Source organism: Natator depressus, chromosome 1 (genome assembly GCF_965152275.1).
Source record: "Natator depressus isolate rNatDep1 chromosome 1, rNatDep2.hap1, whole genome shotgun sequence".
In the NCBI taxonomy this organism is placed as follows: domain Eukaryota; kingdom Metazoa; phylum Chordata; order Testudines; family Cheloniidae; genus Natator; species Natator depressus.
This window is the reverse complement of record NC_134234.1, coordinates 340,400,240-340,418,314: the sequence shown is the minus strand read 5'-3', so window position 1 is coordinate 340,418,314 and position 18,075 is coordinate 340,400,240. Positions and strand designations below refer to the sequence as shown.

Genomic DNA, 18,075 nt, shown 5'->3' with positions numbered 1-18,075 from the left:
GCCACAGCTCTGTCCAAGGTGCTTACAGTTCTCTCAGCCTTCCAGGGATGCAGTTCTTACTCCCTGGGCTCCCAGCAGCAACAGCCCTACCCTGCCCGGCAGCTCCCTTTTATTTGAGCCTACCGGGTCCTGATTGGTTGTTCCCTGCAACTCCTCCCTGATTGACTGTGCTTCCTGCAGCCTTTCTGCACTGCTCACAGGACTCACCTCCATTGCTCCTTTTGGGGCAGGGCCTGGTTAACTCCTTTTATGACTGTGTGGGGTAAGCACCCCATCACACATGGAGATAATGATATTTACAATTGCACTTAGAGATCTATAAATGAAACATGCAGGTATTCATACTCACCACTAGAGCTCCCGGGAGTGCTGAACTGGGAGGCGTCAAGGAACTTCCAATGTGTAGGCAAGTTGGTCACGTCAATAAGAGGTATGGGAGAGGCATCCTTCACAAGTGAACTGGGCAGGGGGAAAAAAGCAAACCAACAGCTTCAAATACATTAACATACTATTGTAGCACCGAGGGACCCCAATCATAGACCACGATCCTATTGTGCTAGGCACTATAAAAACATTAACGTGGACAATCCCAGCCCTGAGAAGCTTACAATCTAAGTATAAGACAGGAGAGAACAGCTGGATACAAACAGAAAGGGAGAGCGCAAGGAAACAATGAGACAGAAGAGACACTACTATTGCAAGCTCATTTAAAAAGATAAGCATAAGAGGAAACCAGGGCCCCGATCCCACAACTAGATCCACAAAGACAGCCCCCCCGCCCCCCGCAAAGTCTCACTGATTTAATATGAGTCTGTACCTGCCTATGTGGCTTTAGCTGCACTATCAGGACCTAAACAAATTGGATTTTGCTTCAAAAAATTCCCCCTGCTCTCAAGTGCATTCTTCAGATACCTCAAGACTTTTGATGTATTGTTTTACCAAGGGAGTTTCTTGGTTATTGTAAAGGATCTTCTTCCAGCACTGACAAAATGAATTCATGCCAAAATTATGGTCAATAGGCATTAAATAGTTGATTACGATCTGGAAGCCTAACCATCCAATGAGGCAACTAGCGCCGTTACTAGAAGGGATAAAGTCCACTTCCATGCCTTCTTTTAAGCAGCATGGAAATCTCCTCCCAGCCCACTCCACAACATCCTACCCCCTTCTCCCCTCTTCAAAATCGCAGCTCAACACACACACATTCACCTCTTCCACAAGGCCTATTACGTAAAAGGAAAGGTACTTTATTACTTTCTGCAATAAATTAACATTTATCTGTCAAGAGTGTGTCAAACTGCCCAGCCACATAAGGAAAGGCAAGAGGCTGAATGAGGCAGGGGAAACACAAGCAAGAAATCACGTTAAGAAAAGCAAAGAATGCTCCTATAATGAGGTTGCTACATTACCTTAGGGGTTGCAACACTTTCTTGACACGCACTAACTCAAGGCCTAGCTGCCTGTGTGAAAACCTCCTCCAAAATCCACACCACCCCCAGTTCAAAGGAATTAAAAAGTTGTGCAAGTCATTGTAGTGAAATTAACAACAACATTCAATTATTTATATTGCAGTAGTATCCTGAGCCCTCAATCAGGATCAGACCCGACTTTGCTAGGTGATTTCTATCATCAGATGACAGACTGTCCCTGCCCCAAACAGCTTACAGTATAAACAGTGATGAGGTACGACAGGAAGGTGTGTGTTAAATGTAAGAAAAGAGAGCAGGAAAGAGATAAGTGTCCCTGCAGCAGGAACACAGGATTGTCGTTTATCAGCAAGTGTGTATATGGGGGCAGCAAGCTTTGTGTTTGTTTTTAATTAATGGGGTGAGTGAGCAAGAGACTATGACGACTCATTAACAAGCCTTCTGCTTAGAAATTTCAACTTCAATCAACTTTCTGTTTAATAATTTGTTTAATGTAACTGACTACGCCCCCTCTATTTTGATTACCCCTTCTTACCCTTCCTGGCTTCGCTACACTATTCTTTTTTCTTTCCAACATAAATCATAATGCATCTTTTCTCTCTGTTGTTTTCATTGTATTCTCTCTTACCTCCCTATTTGCTTCCCTACACTCTATTTTCTCACTCTCTCATTCAGAAGAATACCCTCTCCCACTTTACTTCTCTTTTCTAGCTTTTCTCATCCATCTCTTCCCACCCACCCTCCTCATACACAGGGATTGAAATAGAAACACTGATCAGACAAATAAGAGCCAGAGGACTAAAGTCAATGAGGTATCCCAATGATCAGAAGCAACACCCAGGTGAGAAGCACCAACCTGTTACCTCACTCAAGTTGCTGTCTGTAGACTCTGCTAAAAACCTCAAATTTCATGACCTCCGGCTAGAACCTGTATGATTAGTTTGAAGCTTTCTATCCCCCTCAGACTGCTGGAAGTGAGGAGGAAAGCATGCTCTCTCTCTCGCTGTTCTTACCCTTACCACCCCACCAGACCCTCCTGAACACTGCATAGGGATGGAGAATATCTACTAATCTACCCCTCCACAATCTCTATTTTTGTGTTCTCCTCCCTACTGAACGACTCTAGCTGCCTGCCTCTGTTGCTACTTATAGCATTCCTAAACACGTAGCAGAGTGAAACTACCCTGACTGCCAATGTCATTACTACCCACAGGGTTACAAACAGGAGCAGTGAAAACTGACAACACTCTGACCTGTCCTCACTGGGCTGCAGCTTGGGAATGTCTGAGGATCGGCAGTGGAGCAGTCTGTCTGCAGGCTCAAGAAGGCAGAACAGACTCATAGACTTTAAGTCAGAAGGGACCATCATCGGAAGGTTTTATTCAACCAGTGGAGCTAGAAATATTCACCCCAATGAGAGGTTAGATTTTGCAGAAGATGATAGCACTCTCTCTGGAAAGTCTTCTGCTCACCAAGGGAGAAAGTGGTTCCTCCACCCTCCCACCCCCAAGTGCTGAGTTAACACTACCTGAAACCAACCTTATTTTCCCTTTCTCCTTGTTCCGTTGTCCCACACGGTTAGTAGATTTGATGTACAGATGACGGTGCAATTCATCTATTAGGACTAAGTGCATGTTCATCTTCTTACTGTGAAGCTCTAGCCTCAGATCACTCAGTCCCTCCACCTGAAGAAGAGGACCCTCTAAAGAGTCCACTGCTGATACCTGGAAACAAAATTCAATAAATATGACAATTTATCATGTTACTAAATTTTATTAAATATTAAATGTGGGCTCCACTCTCCTAATCCTAAATCTTCCTCACTATCCTCAATGCCCATTTTTCCTTTAGTCAAAGAGAAACGATCTCTGTTCTTTCTGGTACATATCAACACCGCAGTGAGTGCTGTCCGGAAGGTTGTTTAAAGCAGACACAAATTCAAAATAAGAGAAATATATTTTTAATTTTGTTCTTAAAAAACAAGTAGACTTGTAAAACTGACATAGATACAAACAAAATCACTGTCACGAGCACCTTCAAACGTCTCATCAGATGTTTGCGTGAAAGAGAATCTATTCTGAACATTGTTAAACAAAACCAGAGCACAGTGCTTCTTGAAATAGGTTTAGCAAGTAATAAGGCTTTGAAAGTTCTGTGCTGGAATAGTTGGTCTTAAGTCTGCTTCCTCCTCTCTTAATAGTGACTCCAGCCAAACTGATAGTCTCACATCCTTACACAATTAAACCTCCCAAAACTTCAAAGAGCAGTCACACCGTTCCCATTTTACAGATAGAGGAAACAGACATGAAGATTTTAGTTCACTTACGCAAGGTAATGACTCAGTAGCACAGCAGAAAATGGAACCCAGAAGTCCTGAATCTCAGAGTCTCCTATTCGAACTGTTAAACCAACCAAGTCTGATTTACATGGGAATCACAGGCAGTGTCTGGTGAGAACAGGGGACAGTACTCTGAGCTATCAAGATCTTCTAGGAGGTTAATCTTTTTGGTTTAATACATACACAATTTTAGCATGAAAAAATGTTTTCCCTCATTTTGAGACTTTAATACAGTGACAGGCAGTGGCTTGAGCTGGCATAACATAGGTAGGCACCGGGCAAGCCTCTCCCACAAAACTCTGCCAATGCATTTCAAGAGTGACCAGCTAACACCTGCTGTGCGCTAGAACGAGATCCCTAGCTAATTTTCAGTTGTGCCCTAAAACTGAATTTGACCACAAACCTCTCGGAATGACAAACTAGTAGATTAAAGGGACACTGTCAATTTACATTTGGCCCAGCACTGACATTTTGTAAAGCCAAACTTTTATAAAATCTATGACCAATAGAAATGTTTCTGCAGTTGTTTTGAATTCAGAGATATACCATCGCCTTTGTAATGTTTGAAATCTAAACATCACAGAACTAAAAACCTGAAAGTGACTATCAACAAAAATGAAACTTATTTCATAGATTTTCATCATCCAAGCTGAAAGACATGCAAATATAAAACAGCATAAATGGAAGGGGACTGAATTTTTAAAATCTCTCTTTTAATAATCTAAGATGCTGTTAGTAAAATAAGTGAAGACATTTGCTTACAACATAGAATTTAAATTAACAGTGCACCTGTCAGTTAGATATTAAAAATGAAAAGCAAGGAGATTTAGTAAGCAGGCAGCCAAGCTAAGGTCTGATCCCTTAATAAATATTAACAGATACACACAGTTCACGGGCCAACTATGTCCTGCTTTACTTACCCCAAAATCCAGAATTGCCCTGAAGCAGCTTCAGCCATTGCAGTCTTTTACAGTAATAGAGAAATTTATAAGAAGAAACTGGACTTCTCTGCTTCCGCAAGAAGTCCATACCTGTGAAATTTGCTCCCTCTCGTGGATGAGAGCGGAGGTCTGATGCCCATTGGAGCACAGCGTAAGGCATATCTCCTTAGCCAGGTAGTTTCCCAATTCTTGGTTTCTGCAGCCAGAGGTTAGGGGACTTTATCAGTGCATGGTTGTAGTTTGTAATATTCTATTCTGCCTGGCCCGTTTAGTAGAACTTATGTCTGTATTACTGTCGACCTCTAAATAGTGCCCAGGTACTATGCCAATGCATGCAACATCAAAAAAATTAAATACTAAATTTCTATTCTTAAGGGAAAGAATCAGCTAAGAATCCTCCACTTTTATCAACTGACATCATCCCTTGGCCAGGAAGGACTGGATGGGACTCCCTCTTCTGCTGATCTGTGCTAGGGAAGTGGCTGCAGCCCTGCAGGTAAAAGGCATTGAGGACAAGAGGTAGACATATTTTGATAAAAGGGAGGGCGGGTAATGGTGTGCGTTGACTGTGTCTGCCCAAAGAGCTTGATCCTTTGAGGTGCTGAGTCCTTAACATCCCAGGACTTCAATGAAAGCTGGGGGTATTAGGTACCGCCCAGCAAACACTCAGCATTTCACCACATCAGGAACAAATTCAGGAGGACCTAAATCAACAAACAGAGCTGGGGAAAGGATTGTGAAATGGGAAGGGAGTGGGATGCAGTGAGGAAAGAAGAAGTAGGCATTTTGAAAGCTGACATTCTACTTCTCACTCACATCGCTGGGCTCTTTTCTTCTTTTTCTTCTCGAGCTTAAAAAAAAGGCCATGCACAAAACTAAACTATTATATCAACATAAAAGTCTCAAGCAAAGCTTTAGGAAAACAAATAGAATAGTCAATCATTTATTGTATGAATAAAAAAAACTTCCATATACATTTACATTTCTTCTTTGGCAAAAACTACAGCAATTTTTTTTCGGAAATGGCATTTGTGACACTTCATATTTGCAGTTAGACATGCAGGAGAGTTATGCCCCTGATAACGCCACTTTCACAGTGATTGAATTCTAGAGGTAAACAACACAGCCAACGATCAATGTTATGCAGGCTTTGAGCCTTTTACCTAGCCACTGCCACACTTCAGTAAACCCCTATTTACTGTTGATTGCCAAGACACAAGAGGCTAAAGGGGAAAGCTTTTATTTAAAGAACAGTTTTGGTGAGAAAAAGGAAATATGGGTCTGATTCAGCTCCACTGATGCCAATGTAAAGATTCATATTGACTTCACTGGGAGTTGGAATAAACCCTATGTAAAAAACAGCATCTTCTAAAGCCTATCTTCTTGTGTGGCTGCAAAGTCAAATCCCTTTTCTTTACTCACATAAAGCAGCATTTACCCCTGTTAGTACTTCAAAGCCAATGAAGTTACAGAAGAGCAAGCTGGATTCTGTTCTGGCATGCCCATCAAACATGGTTAGAACACTGGACTGGGAGTGAGTAAGAAACTAGACCAATGCAAAATCAATACAGAACACATTCAACAGATTAAAAAGTGGCTGGCTAACAGTTCTCAAAATATAATTATAAACGGGGAATCATCAAGCAGATGGGTTTTTTCCTGGTGGGGACCCTCCAGTATTGGTTCTTGGCCCTATGCTATTTAATAATCTTACCAATGACCTGGAAGAAAACAAAATAATTATTAATAAAGTTTGCACAGGATCCAAAGATTGGGGGGAGTAGTAAATAAAGAAGAGGCCAGGTTGCTGATACCAGGCAATCCAGACATTCTGGTGAGCTGGGCACACACAATAGCGTTTTAATATGGCCAAATGTGAAGTCATACATGTAGGAACAAAGAATGTAGGCCATACTTACAGGATGGGGGACTATCATGGGAAGCAGTGACTCTGAAAGAGACAAGGGGGATGCGATGGATAATAAGCTGAACATGAGCTCCCAGGGCAATGCTTTGGTAATGCAATCCTTGGATGTGTAAAAAGGAAACGTTGAGTAGCAGAGAGGTTCTATTACCTCTGTATTTGACATTGGTCCAACTGCTGCTGAACTACTGTGTCCAGTTCTTGCGTCCATAACTCAAGAAGGACATTGATATGTTGGAGAGATTCAGAGAAGGGCCATGAGAATAATTAAAGAATTGGAAAATGTGTCTTTATAGTGAGAGACTCAAGGGTCTCGATCTATATAGCTTAATAAAGAGAAGGTTATGGGATGACTTGCTCAACCTACACATACCTGAGTGGGGAACAAATATGTGATAATAAAGGGCTCTCCACTCTAGCAGACAAAGGTATAACAAAATCCAATGTCTGAAAGTTGAAGCTAGACAAATCCAGACTAGAAATAAGGTGCAGGTTTTTTTTTTTTTTTTTTTTTTTTTTAGAACAGTGAGGGTAAATACCCACTGGAACAAGTTACCAAGGGTTGTGCGGGATACTCTATCACTGGACATTTTTAAATCAACATTGGATGTTTTCCTAAAAGATATGTGCTACTTCAACCAGAAGTTAATACAGAGAAGTCCTATGGCCTGTGTTATGCAGGAGGTCAGTTTAGATCATCACAATGGTCCCTTCTGGCATTATAACTTGTGAATCTATGAGGATACTAGAATTTTATTCCCTGCGGTATCACTGACTCATTGAGTGACCTTGGGCATGACACTTATACTACTTTTATTTTATATTATCCACTCTTAGAATGGTTACAATACTTACCTAGCTCACAAGGGTTAAACGGACAGCGCGGGACTCAACTTTCTATGTTTCGGCCTTTGTCTAAAAAAAATTATTTTTAATATATAAGCACAACTTTCCTAATAAAAATGTATTGCAAGTTCTTTTGATCCCTTGCAGATTAGGGCCAATTATCTTTAATGTCAGAATCATGACTAGATCTGAATATAGTCTTCCTCTTTTCCATGTAAGTTAGAAATATTGTTGTTGTTGTTGGGTCGCCCCCTTTCCCCCTCACCCCCCATCCCCTTAAAGCTAATACACATATCTCCACTGGTTGATGATTGGTGCGATCTTCCAGCAAGGGAGCATAGTGGATCTTGCCACAGAAATCAGTGGAGCCCAACACATCTATCCAGGTGCCAACCCAGTTGAACTTTCTGGATCTTCAAGTTATATCTTTTAATATAAACTCCTGATGCTGCTGCTCTCTGTTGACAGCAAAGAGAACAAACCCAGGCCAAAGAGTTGCCTGGGCTTCTGGTTTCATTCTTTAGAAGAAGACTAACCATTTTGCAAGGCATCCTCCTATCCAGGAATAATCTGTGACCTATATTTCATTCACCCACAAAAGCTTATGCTCCAATACGTCTGTTAGTCTATAAGGTGCCACAGGACTCTGCCGCTTTTTCAGAATAAACTGTGACCTATATTGCAAAATCAGGGATTTAAAAAAATCTACCTATTTTAGAAACCGGAGGGGGGGCGGGGGAGGAGCCATTTTGCTAACAGATATTAGCAATACACTCCCATGTATCCGAAACCCTATTATCCAAACTTCCACATTATCTGAATCCCTTTCTTGTCCCCCATGTATCTCACACTGGGAAACAAGGAAGGGATTCCGATAACATAGAGGTTCAGATAATAAAGCAAAGACCTCTGGCCAGGACTGCAAGGAGGAGGAGGAAAAGTCTCTGGCCTTGGGGGAGGCCACCCTGCTGCTGAATGGTGCCTACAGCAGTGCAGGGAGCCTGCTCCAGCTCTGCTGCCACTGGCATGAGTGAGCAGGAGCGGAAAGCAGAGCCGCAAAGGTTTCCATGCACTGCCTCAGGGTCGATGACACCAGATCCCTGTAAGCACAAGATGCAAGGGAAGGCTGCAGTCCTGGTCTGGAAGATCAGAGTCCTGGCCAGGGGGCCTCTGCTCTGCACTCAGCACCTGCCTGGATTGGGTGTCATCAGCACTATGGCAATACAAGGAGCCCTCTGTAGCCCTGCTGTCATGGGAGTGAATGTACAGGGCAGAGCACAGGGACAGCGAGGAGGAGGAGCCGCCCCCGGCCACAGGGGAGGCCACCTTGCTGCTGAATGGCTCCTGCCCTTTCAATAATTTTATTTGACTAATTGGGAGTTTTGATAATTTTATTTGACTAATTGGGAGTTTTGCTAAATGTCCCTCAGTCTATTCAGATAAACGGTAGTATTAATTTAATTTAATACTTTAAACACACTTTAAACACACTTTAATTTGTGATGCTGGCATTGTGCTAGCCTGAAACAAGTATTATTTATTTGCATTGCAGTAGCATCTAGGAGTCCTAGACACGAAGCAGGAGCCCACCCTGTGCTATGTGCTATATAAACAGAGAACAAAGAGACTATCTTACAGAATTATCAGACACACAGATGAACACACTTTGTTGGAAAAGAGTCAACACAGCTTTTGTAAAGGGAAATCAGGGCTCACCAATCTTTTAGAATTCCTTGGGTGGGGGGGTCAACAAACATGTGGACAAGCACGATCCAGTGGATGTAGTGTATTTGGACTATCAGAAAGCCTTTGACAAGATCCCTCACCAAAGGCTCTTAAGCAAACCAAGGAGTCATGGGATAAGAATGATGGTTCTCTCATGGATCAGTAGCTGGTTAAAAGATGGGAAACAAAGAGTAGGAATAAATTATCAGTTTTCAGAATGGAGAGAGGCAAATAGTGGGGTTCCCCAAGGATCTGTACTAGGACCAGATGATTCATAAATGATCTGGAAAAATGGGTAAACAGTGAGGGGGCAAAATTTGAAGATGATACAAAATTACTCAAGATAGTGAAGTCCAAAGTCCAGACTGAGAAGAGTTACAGAGGGGTCTCTCAAAACTGGGTGACTGGGCAACAAAATGGCAGATTTTGACAAATGTAAAGTAATGCACATTAGAAAACATAATCCCATCTATACATACAAAATGATGCAATCTGAATTAGCTATTACCACTGCAGAAAGAGATCTTGGAGTCATTGTGGATAGTTCTCTCAAAACATCTGCTAAATGTACAGGAAAGGGATAGATAATAAGACAGAAAATACCCTAATGCCACTATATAAATCCATGGTATGCCCACACTTTGAATCCTGTGTGCAGTTCTAGTCATGCCTTCTCAAAAAAGATAGATTAGAATTGGAAAAGGTACAGAGAAGAGCAACAAAAATGGTTAATGGTATGGAACAGCTTCCATATAAGGAGAGATTAAAAAGAATGGGACTTTCAGCTTGGAAAAGAGAAGACTAAGGGGGGATATGATAGAGATCTATAAAATCACAAAAGGTGTGGAGATAGTGAATAAGGAAGTATTATTTACCTCTTCACATAACACAAGAACTAGGAGTCACCCAACGTAATTAATAGGCAGCAGGTTTAAAACAAACAAAAGGAAGTATTTCTTCACACAATGCACATTCAACCTGTAGAACTTTTTGCCATGCGAGGGTGTGAAAGCCAAAAGTATAACTGGGTTCGAAAAAGAATTAGATCATTGATGGACATGTCCTCCATGAAATTGCTATTAGCCAAGATGGTCAGGGATGCAACCCCATGCTCTAGGTGTTCCTAAACCTTTGACTACCAGAAGCTGGGACCGGACAACAGAAGCTGGATCACTCGATGATTGCCTGTTCTATTTGTTTCCTCTGAAGCATTTGGAATTAGCCACTTGTCAGAAGACAAGATACTGGGCTAGACGGACCATTGATCTGAGCCAGTATGGCCACTGTTATGTTCTTATCTCCACCCCCAACGTATTTACAATCTAAATGGCACTTCAATTTTTGTTCTAAAGTTTCAAGTGTTAAATGTGTGAGAGTTTTGGATTTTTTTAAATTCAGGAACAGTAATGTCTTACAGTCTTCTTTCAGAGGAAACATAAAACTGACGTTTTGGCCAGAAACATCCTTTAAGGAAAATGGGGGCAGAGGGGAGGCGTTATTCCTAGCGAGTTCAGTGATCAAGTTCAAACTCAGAGTGTACAGATCTAAATTGCCTCTGCAGTTTCAGAATTCGTTGTTATTCTTCACTTCCTCTCTTAAAATGTTGGTGTAGCTTTTCTGTGTGTTGCCATGTCCCACCTCTTAGGTATCTGGTTTTCAGAGGAGGGTGAAGGAATGTGTCTGTATTATGTAGATAAAGGACTTTGGTATCCTTTCAGATAGGTGCTTTATGACTTAGCAATAAAAACCAATAGCCATCAATAGTTACAAAAAATAGTCTCTGAGACACACCACCACCACCACCACTGTATACCCGTACACTTAGAAGAGGATACAATTGAGGTTACTGAGTAAATATTGGCATTACAAAAGCAACCAGAATATTATAAAAGCATTTTGAAAGACTTATCAAATCTTCTGTCCGAGTATACTGTAAAATACTTTATTCAAAATTCTGCATTCATGTTGCCAATGGCGAAAATAGTGTGCTTTTGTGGAGTACTAAATTTATCCCATGAATGAGCCAAGGAATTCAGCGCTCTATTCAGGAGAGGGGAAGCCATGAGCGCGGGATATCATGGGATTGTTTCCATTTAGGAGCAGCACAGCTGGTCTGTAAGATGACAGGACTTACTTTCTTCCAGCTCTAGTGTCAGTAAAGAACAGACATTAGATTCCCCTCCCCTCAAGCTTTGTTTTTTCTAACCTCCTCCCTATCACCTCAGTGGCTCAAATCCCGCATTAAGAATACTATTAATACTTAGTCCCTACATTCTGCTCTTCATCAAAGGAAAAGGGAGCGCTAGCAATATGGCTGGAAAACATGTCATGTGACCAATTTTTTTTTTCTCCAAAATTTCATTTCAAACTAAGTTTTCTAACCAGCTCTAAATCTACCTTTAATGCTCTCTTAAGAAAACATATTTCTCAGAAAATTTCACACTTGGGAACAGAGTTAGGAGATGAGAGTTGGGGAGGAGAAATGTTATAAAGCAGTGGTTTTCAAACTGGGGTATGCGAGAAAAACGCTGTAATGGCAGAAAAATTCAAACTTTGAGCCGAGCTTCCCATTTGAGTTAAAATTTTTGGTTGCACCCCCTCCACCCAGACAAGCTCCATGGCCCGCTGAGGTGAGTCAGGGGGTGAAGGTGGTACTCCCTCCCCAAGCTCTGCCATACGGAGCTGGCCCAAGCTGCCTGGCATCACCACTTCGCCCCCACAAATGTTCCTCCACGTCCCCCACTCTAGAAGCTGTTGCTAAATGGAAGGCAGAAATCTGGGAGAGGCGGGGGGGGGGCACATGACTCTGCGTGCTAACCCCCCCCCCCCCGCAACGCATCACCTCTGCCTATCTCAGATGGGAGTACGCAGTAGAACATAAGAACAACCATACTAGGTCAGACCAAAGGTCCATCTAGCCAAGTATCCTGTCTTTCAACAGTGGCCAATGCCAGGTGTCCCAGAGGGAATGAACAGAACAGGTAATCACCAAGTGAGCCATCCCCTTTTGGCCATTCCCAGCTTCTGGCAAACAGTAGACTATATTATTTGGAAAAGGGTACACAGCCTAAAAAGTTTGAAAACCACTGTTATAAGGAACAAAATATTAGTTTTCCATCTTACATGATGGATGAACAGAGAGGTCACAGTTCCTAGAGGTTTATAAGAATTTGGGCTTGGGGACTGTTCCTTAGATGCTTCTTTGGGCAAGAAGAAATACAAATAATGGATGGTAAGAATGGGAGTAGGGAATGAACACTGAGTTTATATTTGGGACACAAGTCTATTCACAGTTCAGAGTCCCCTTGGTACATGAACACAAAAAGCAATTGCTGGATGAAAAAATATGGAGGAAAGGGGTATTGGAAAGATAATGGAAAGCATAAAAATGTGATAGCTCACAAGAGGGAAAAAAAACAAGCCACACACAATACTTGACAAAGGAAAAAGACAGCTGAACTTTCTGGACAACATGGCAAATAAATATCAGCAACCTAGAAGGTTTTAACTGCCCAGTTGTATGAATAAAGACAATGCTGACATTTAAAAGGGAGAGAATTGATTTAAAAAACAAACAAACAAGAAATTCAATTTTGTGGGAGACAGGAAAGTAAAATGACTAAGAGATGGTTTAAACGTGTGTGGCCAGATTCAAATTGGCACAGCTCCACTGAAATCAATTTAGACCTGACTTACAACAGTGGGGGGTCTGACCTATAATGTTTGCCACTGTCAGCAAGAAAAGGTGGATGAGCACAGATAGTCTCTTACTACTGAGAATTTTGCGATCAGACAAAAAAGAGAAAATGTGGAGAACGGCTTAATGATTAGGACCCTGATTCAGCAAAGCACATAAGCATATGCAATAACTTTAAGTGTGTGAGTAGCCCCATATCAGATAAGTGATTCTCAAGCTTTTCCTACCTGGCGGGGGGACCCAAAAATGACACGTTGCGAGTAAAATTCACGGAAACAGAATTGCAGGATTAGAGACATGGCATGATGCTGAGTGGAGGATGAGCTGAGGAGAGGGAGGTTGAGGTTAGTAAAATTCACTGATGTGTGCCTGGCTGCTGCTTCATCTATCCCCACAGCGATCAGCTCTGAAATGGAATAGATTTTACCTCAGAAAGGAACACTGTGGGAGGTTGCGAAGCAAGAGAGAGGAGAAATTTGGTGCTGCTCACGGTTGGGACAGACACAGAACAGGGTAACAGTAAAAGCAAGAGGAAACAAGCATCTTTCTCCCTCACTCACTCCTGTTGGGTTTTGTAGCCTATTTCTTATCCTATGAGGTGAAAATCAGCAGACAGCCCGCACACAGCCCATCGGTGGGTCAATTCTGGTGGGGTGAGAAAAACCAGAAATGTATTGCATGCTGGTCTCAAAATAAATTTTTCCAACGGTTCAAAACTGACCCTGTAACATTAACAAGTTAAGAGCAGAAATGAAAAGTTATAAAAGATTCAGTGCTAATGAAGATCTTACCTAAGAGAATATTTCAGAAATGGCTAAAATCATCCTGAGAGAAAAACTAATAGGAATTGCCACACACAAACAAAAAGGATAAGGAACGAATCAAGACTAAAGACTGAAGTAACTGTAACATTAACCTATGACAGGAGGCAATGCTCAGGCATGGAGGAGAATGGAGAAGGAAATACCTTCATCCTGATTCAAGCAGACAACGTTAGAACAGAAGTTTGATGGAAAAGGGAAACAAGGCAGATAGATTATGAACATGCTGCACAAATCAATGAGTAAATAATACTTTGAATTTATACAGCACCTTTTATCAAAGGCTTCCATATATTTATGTTCAGACAGCAGCACTGAAATGCAGCCACCCCTGCAGAAACAGGCAATGACCAATCACACCACACAAAAGTGGGAAGGAAGGTGCACAGTGGTTAAGAAAAATGAGGACGGTGGGCAGCTCAGTTTTTAAGTAGTCATCTAAAAAGGCCATTACACTCCATTGTTCTACCTCCTGAGAATTAAGGGGTGAGTCAACTCTTTGGTTAACGGGCCAACCAGTTTCATAGCATCAGAGAAGTTAGAGATCAAAGAGAACTAGCAATCTCCCTACTAATGCAGGACTGTGTTTGTTGTTATAATACTTCTAGTTTTAAAATGTCCCAAATGATGGTGCTATTGCCACTTCCCTTGGGAGACTATTAAGATCTCGCCAGCAGGTTATTTTGCTTCATATTCAACTTAAATTTTCCCTTTTACATTTTCCTGTTAGTACTAGTATAGGCACCTCCCATGTCCTACACTAACTGCTTTTCCACCTTAATTTTACAAACATGTTAAGGTCTGTGTCCCTCAGAAGCTGTCTCTTTCCCCAGCTAAACAAATTTAGCTCGTTCAAATCTTTCTGCAATCCTACCAGCCGCCCCAGATCATTTTAGTTCCTACTGAACTTCTTCCTATTCAACAATGACTTTCGGTCATGAAGTGACTGGGACTGAAAGAACCAAGAGGCTGATTCCCAGAGACAGAGAGAGAAACCACTGCGTTCCTGCTCTGTGGAACTATTACCTCCCTCTTCACTTGTACTCTAGCACAAAATCTTAATGGCAACCTCCACAACATTAATGAAGAATAACTTCCCAAACGTAGGGAGTGTGTGACAGTCAGATGTACCAATCTACTGATACAAGTGTGTATCAATGTAATGTTAATGTTTAGCACTGGAGTACCAGTTTCAGGAAGGGGGGATCCATAAGGCTTTTCAGAGACTGTTGGAGGTGGACACGAAAGCCTTACAGAGTGTGCTGCCAACACTGTTGTAGGCACTGTGAAAGTAGCAAGGACTGTAAGACTTTTTCCTTAATTTGTTATTCCCATGCTTTTCTGGTTTACATTTAATGGGCTGTGTGCTGATTAGCATTCCCTCTAATTTTCGCACGCGTATGCGGAATGAATTTTGTTGTTTGACACATCACCTCCATATTGGCGCACATCACAAAATTCATGTGGCGGGGGCGGGGCCGAGGGGTTTGGAGTGTAGGAGGGAGCTCAGGACTGGGGCAGAGGGTGCGGTGCAGCGGGGTGAGGGCTCCAGCTGGGGGTGAGGGCTCCAGCTGGGGGTGAGGGATTTGGAGTGCAGGCTGCCCTGGGGCCACAGTGGGGAGAGAGGACTCCCCACAACAGCACCTGGGCTGTGGTGGAGAGGCGCCTCGTCCTGCTGCGGCAACTCTATGGCTGGGGACGCGGGACAGGCACCTCTCCCTGGCCAGGGCTGGGTTGGGGTGCCTCTCCCCCGGGCCAGGGCAGGTCGTCTCTCCCCCGGCCGCAGTCTGGGCCACCAGTGACGGTCCGCAGCTTCGGGCTCCCTGGGGGAACCCGAAGCGGCAGACCATCTCTCACCGTCAGCCCAGAGGAGAGGCAGTGGCTGTGGGCTCCTTTCCACACACCACCCCCCACCATCACTGGCAGGCAGCCAGCGGCTACTGCCTGCCAATGATGGAGGCGGAGAAAGGAACCCTTAGCCGGCCGGCTGAGAGGAGCGATTGGGCGGAGGGGGGAGAAGCCCTGGGCCGGTGGACCTGGAAGCGGGGGAGGGGCCGGAGAGGAGAGGAGCCAGCGCTGCGGCTACTTGGCCGCAGCACAAGTGAAGTGGAGTGTCGTGCCAGGCTGGCAGGGCCCCTGCTGAGCATGGGCTCGGTGTCACTATAAACATGGTACAGTGCGGGACGGGAGAGGCTGGGGAGGGATGCCTCCCTCTGCCACGGCAGGTCCAGGGATGGTGGGGAGGCATCTGTCCCCGCCGCAGCCACAATGATCTGCGCGGTGCTTAATAGGCTGCTGCACGGCCATGCAGCTTAGTGGCAATTTAGGTCTTGATTCAACCTTAACTGTCACTAAACAGAGTTTGAGTGTGCTTTGTAGATTGTAAGATCTTCGGAGCAGAGATGGTCTCCTGCCTGTCTGTACAGTAACTACACAATGGGGCATCGATCACATGTGGGACCTTGTGTTATTATTGCATTACAAAGAATAATTTTCTCCCATGTCTATCTGCTTGCAGTGTTTCAAGTTGATTCCCTGATATTTTCAGCCTGTGTTTCTAATCTCTGTAGCTCCTTCTTTGTCCTGTTTCTCTGTTGTCAATGGCATTTTCAACTTCTTTCAATTTAGTATTGCTTCCAAATTTCACTAATCTCCCATTTATAGTCAATGAAGACATTCTGTAAGACAAGAATTAACACCAATCTCTAGAGGTAACCACAGCTTCCTCCCCAAATGGGAACATTTTACATAAGCCTTTGTTTATGGGCAGTTTGGCATAACCATTGCATTCTATGTGACAGTGTTTCTATCCAAGCCTCTTTGAGAACAAGATTACATGCAACATTGTGCCAAGTTTATCCACTGGTAACTGGATTGATTTCAGTGGAGTCACACTAGACCAAATTCATCCCAGTTGTACTAAATGTTTTACTAAAATCCAAATATATTATACTTGGGTCCCTCTTCTCTACTGCATCAAACAGAAGCTGCTTGTCTTCACTTCCAAGGCTCTTCATGGCCTATCCTACCTATCATCTCTCATTCAGTACTGAAATGCTGACTCTCACCTCCAATGGGCCAATAACGCCAGCCTCTATCACCCACTTTCCACGTTTTCAAACAAGCACCTTGGTGCTTTTTTCCATACTGCCCCTCATGCTTGGGAGGAGCGCCCTATAAACATACACAAAACTAACACTTTATCCTCCTTCAAATCCCTCCCTAAAACCCTCAAGTGCCATGATGCCTCCAAAAGACTTGACAACAGTTAGGCTGCTGGTTTGCTGGGACCATGGCTTATCACGTTGACTAATACTGTTTCCTTGTATTCCCCCATCTACCTGTCTGTTACTTAGACAGTAAGCTCTTTGGGGCAGGGACTGTCTTTTTGTTCTGTGTTTGTACAGTGCATAGCACAATGGGGTCCTGGTCCATGACTGCGGCTCCTATGTACTATGGTAAATCAGATAACAGTGTATCTCCTTTCTCTTCACCCACTAACTTTGCAGTTCTATTTTTAACATGCAATCAAGTTTGTCTGGCAAGACGTATGCTTTATGTCTTTCCACTATCCTCGAGATCTTGAGTGATTTCTCTCTCTTAATAGTGTTCCATTATTTACTAGGGAAAAAATTATGATTGTGAGATTCAGAATTCAAGAGAAATAACTGAAGAAGCAGTGATTACTGCAAAAACATTACTACAGCTGCATTATAAGAGAAATTAAAGTGGTTAACAATGTTACAAAACAGCCTTGATAAGTCAGCTTAATAAAAAACTACCTAAGATTCCACTGGCAAAATAAAGGATTTTCATTCAATTATATAATGGATGATGCTGGCTAGAAGTTTAACTTTTTTTTTTTTTTTTTAAATCAATTGAAAGGCAAGCCATCACTACATTTTTCCTTATTCAGCTGAAGTTTCTAGCTCAAAGATCTCTAAGCTACGGTACAAATCCCATGTGTGAAAGCATGGAAATGTAAACCACAACGCTATTTGCTGTTTGGATGGCACATCCAAGAGGCGATGTATCATTAAACAGACAAGGCTGGTTATTATTTTTATTACTGTGTCTACATTGTAATCAGTGGAGATCAAATTAAATGTCCAGAAATGCTCGTTTCTAAACCAAACAATTGATCACAACTGTACTGGTGCCCCCACTTCCATAGAAAATCCAGTAACTATCGTATAGACTCAGCAGACTCTCACCAGTAAAAACAGGATGCTAGCTACCTCCATTCCACCTTCATTACTGCATGTTTTTTATTTAATAAACCTTCATCAGCTTAAACGAATGGTTGTTATTAGTTGAGCTAACAGCCAAATGATAATACTCCAGAGAGATATCAGT

At 42.7% G+C, this 18,075-nt stretch overlaps 1 protein-coding gene across 2 annotated transcripts in view; it reads right to left on the bottom strand.

The window, feature by feature from the left end:
- EXOC4 (exocyst complex component 4) overlaps window positions 1-18,075 on the bottom strand; it is a 576,720-nt gene that overhangs the window by 511,227 nt on the left and 47,418 nt on the right. For both annotated transcript variants that reach the window (XM_074952890.1, XM_074952899.1), the window contains exons 4-5: window positions 2,967-3,151; window positions 350-459 (exon numbers count right to left, since the gene is read on the bottom strand). In XM_074952890.1, coding sequence (XP_074808991.1) covers window positions 350-459; window positions 2,967-3,151 — 295 coding nt within the window. The remainder of the gene's footprint in view (window positions 1-349; window positions 460-2,966; window positions 3,152-18,075) is intronic.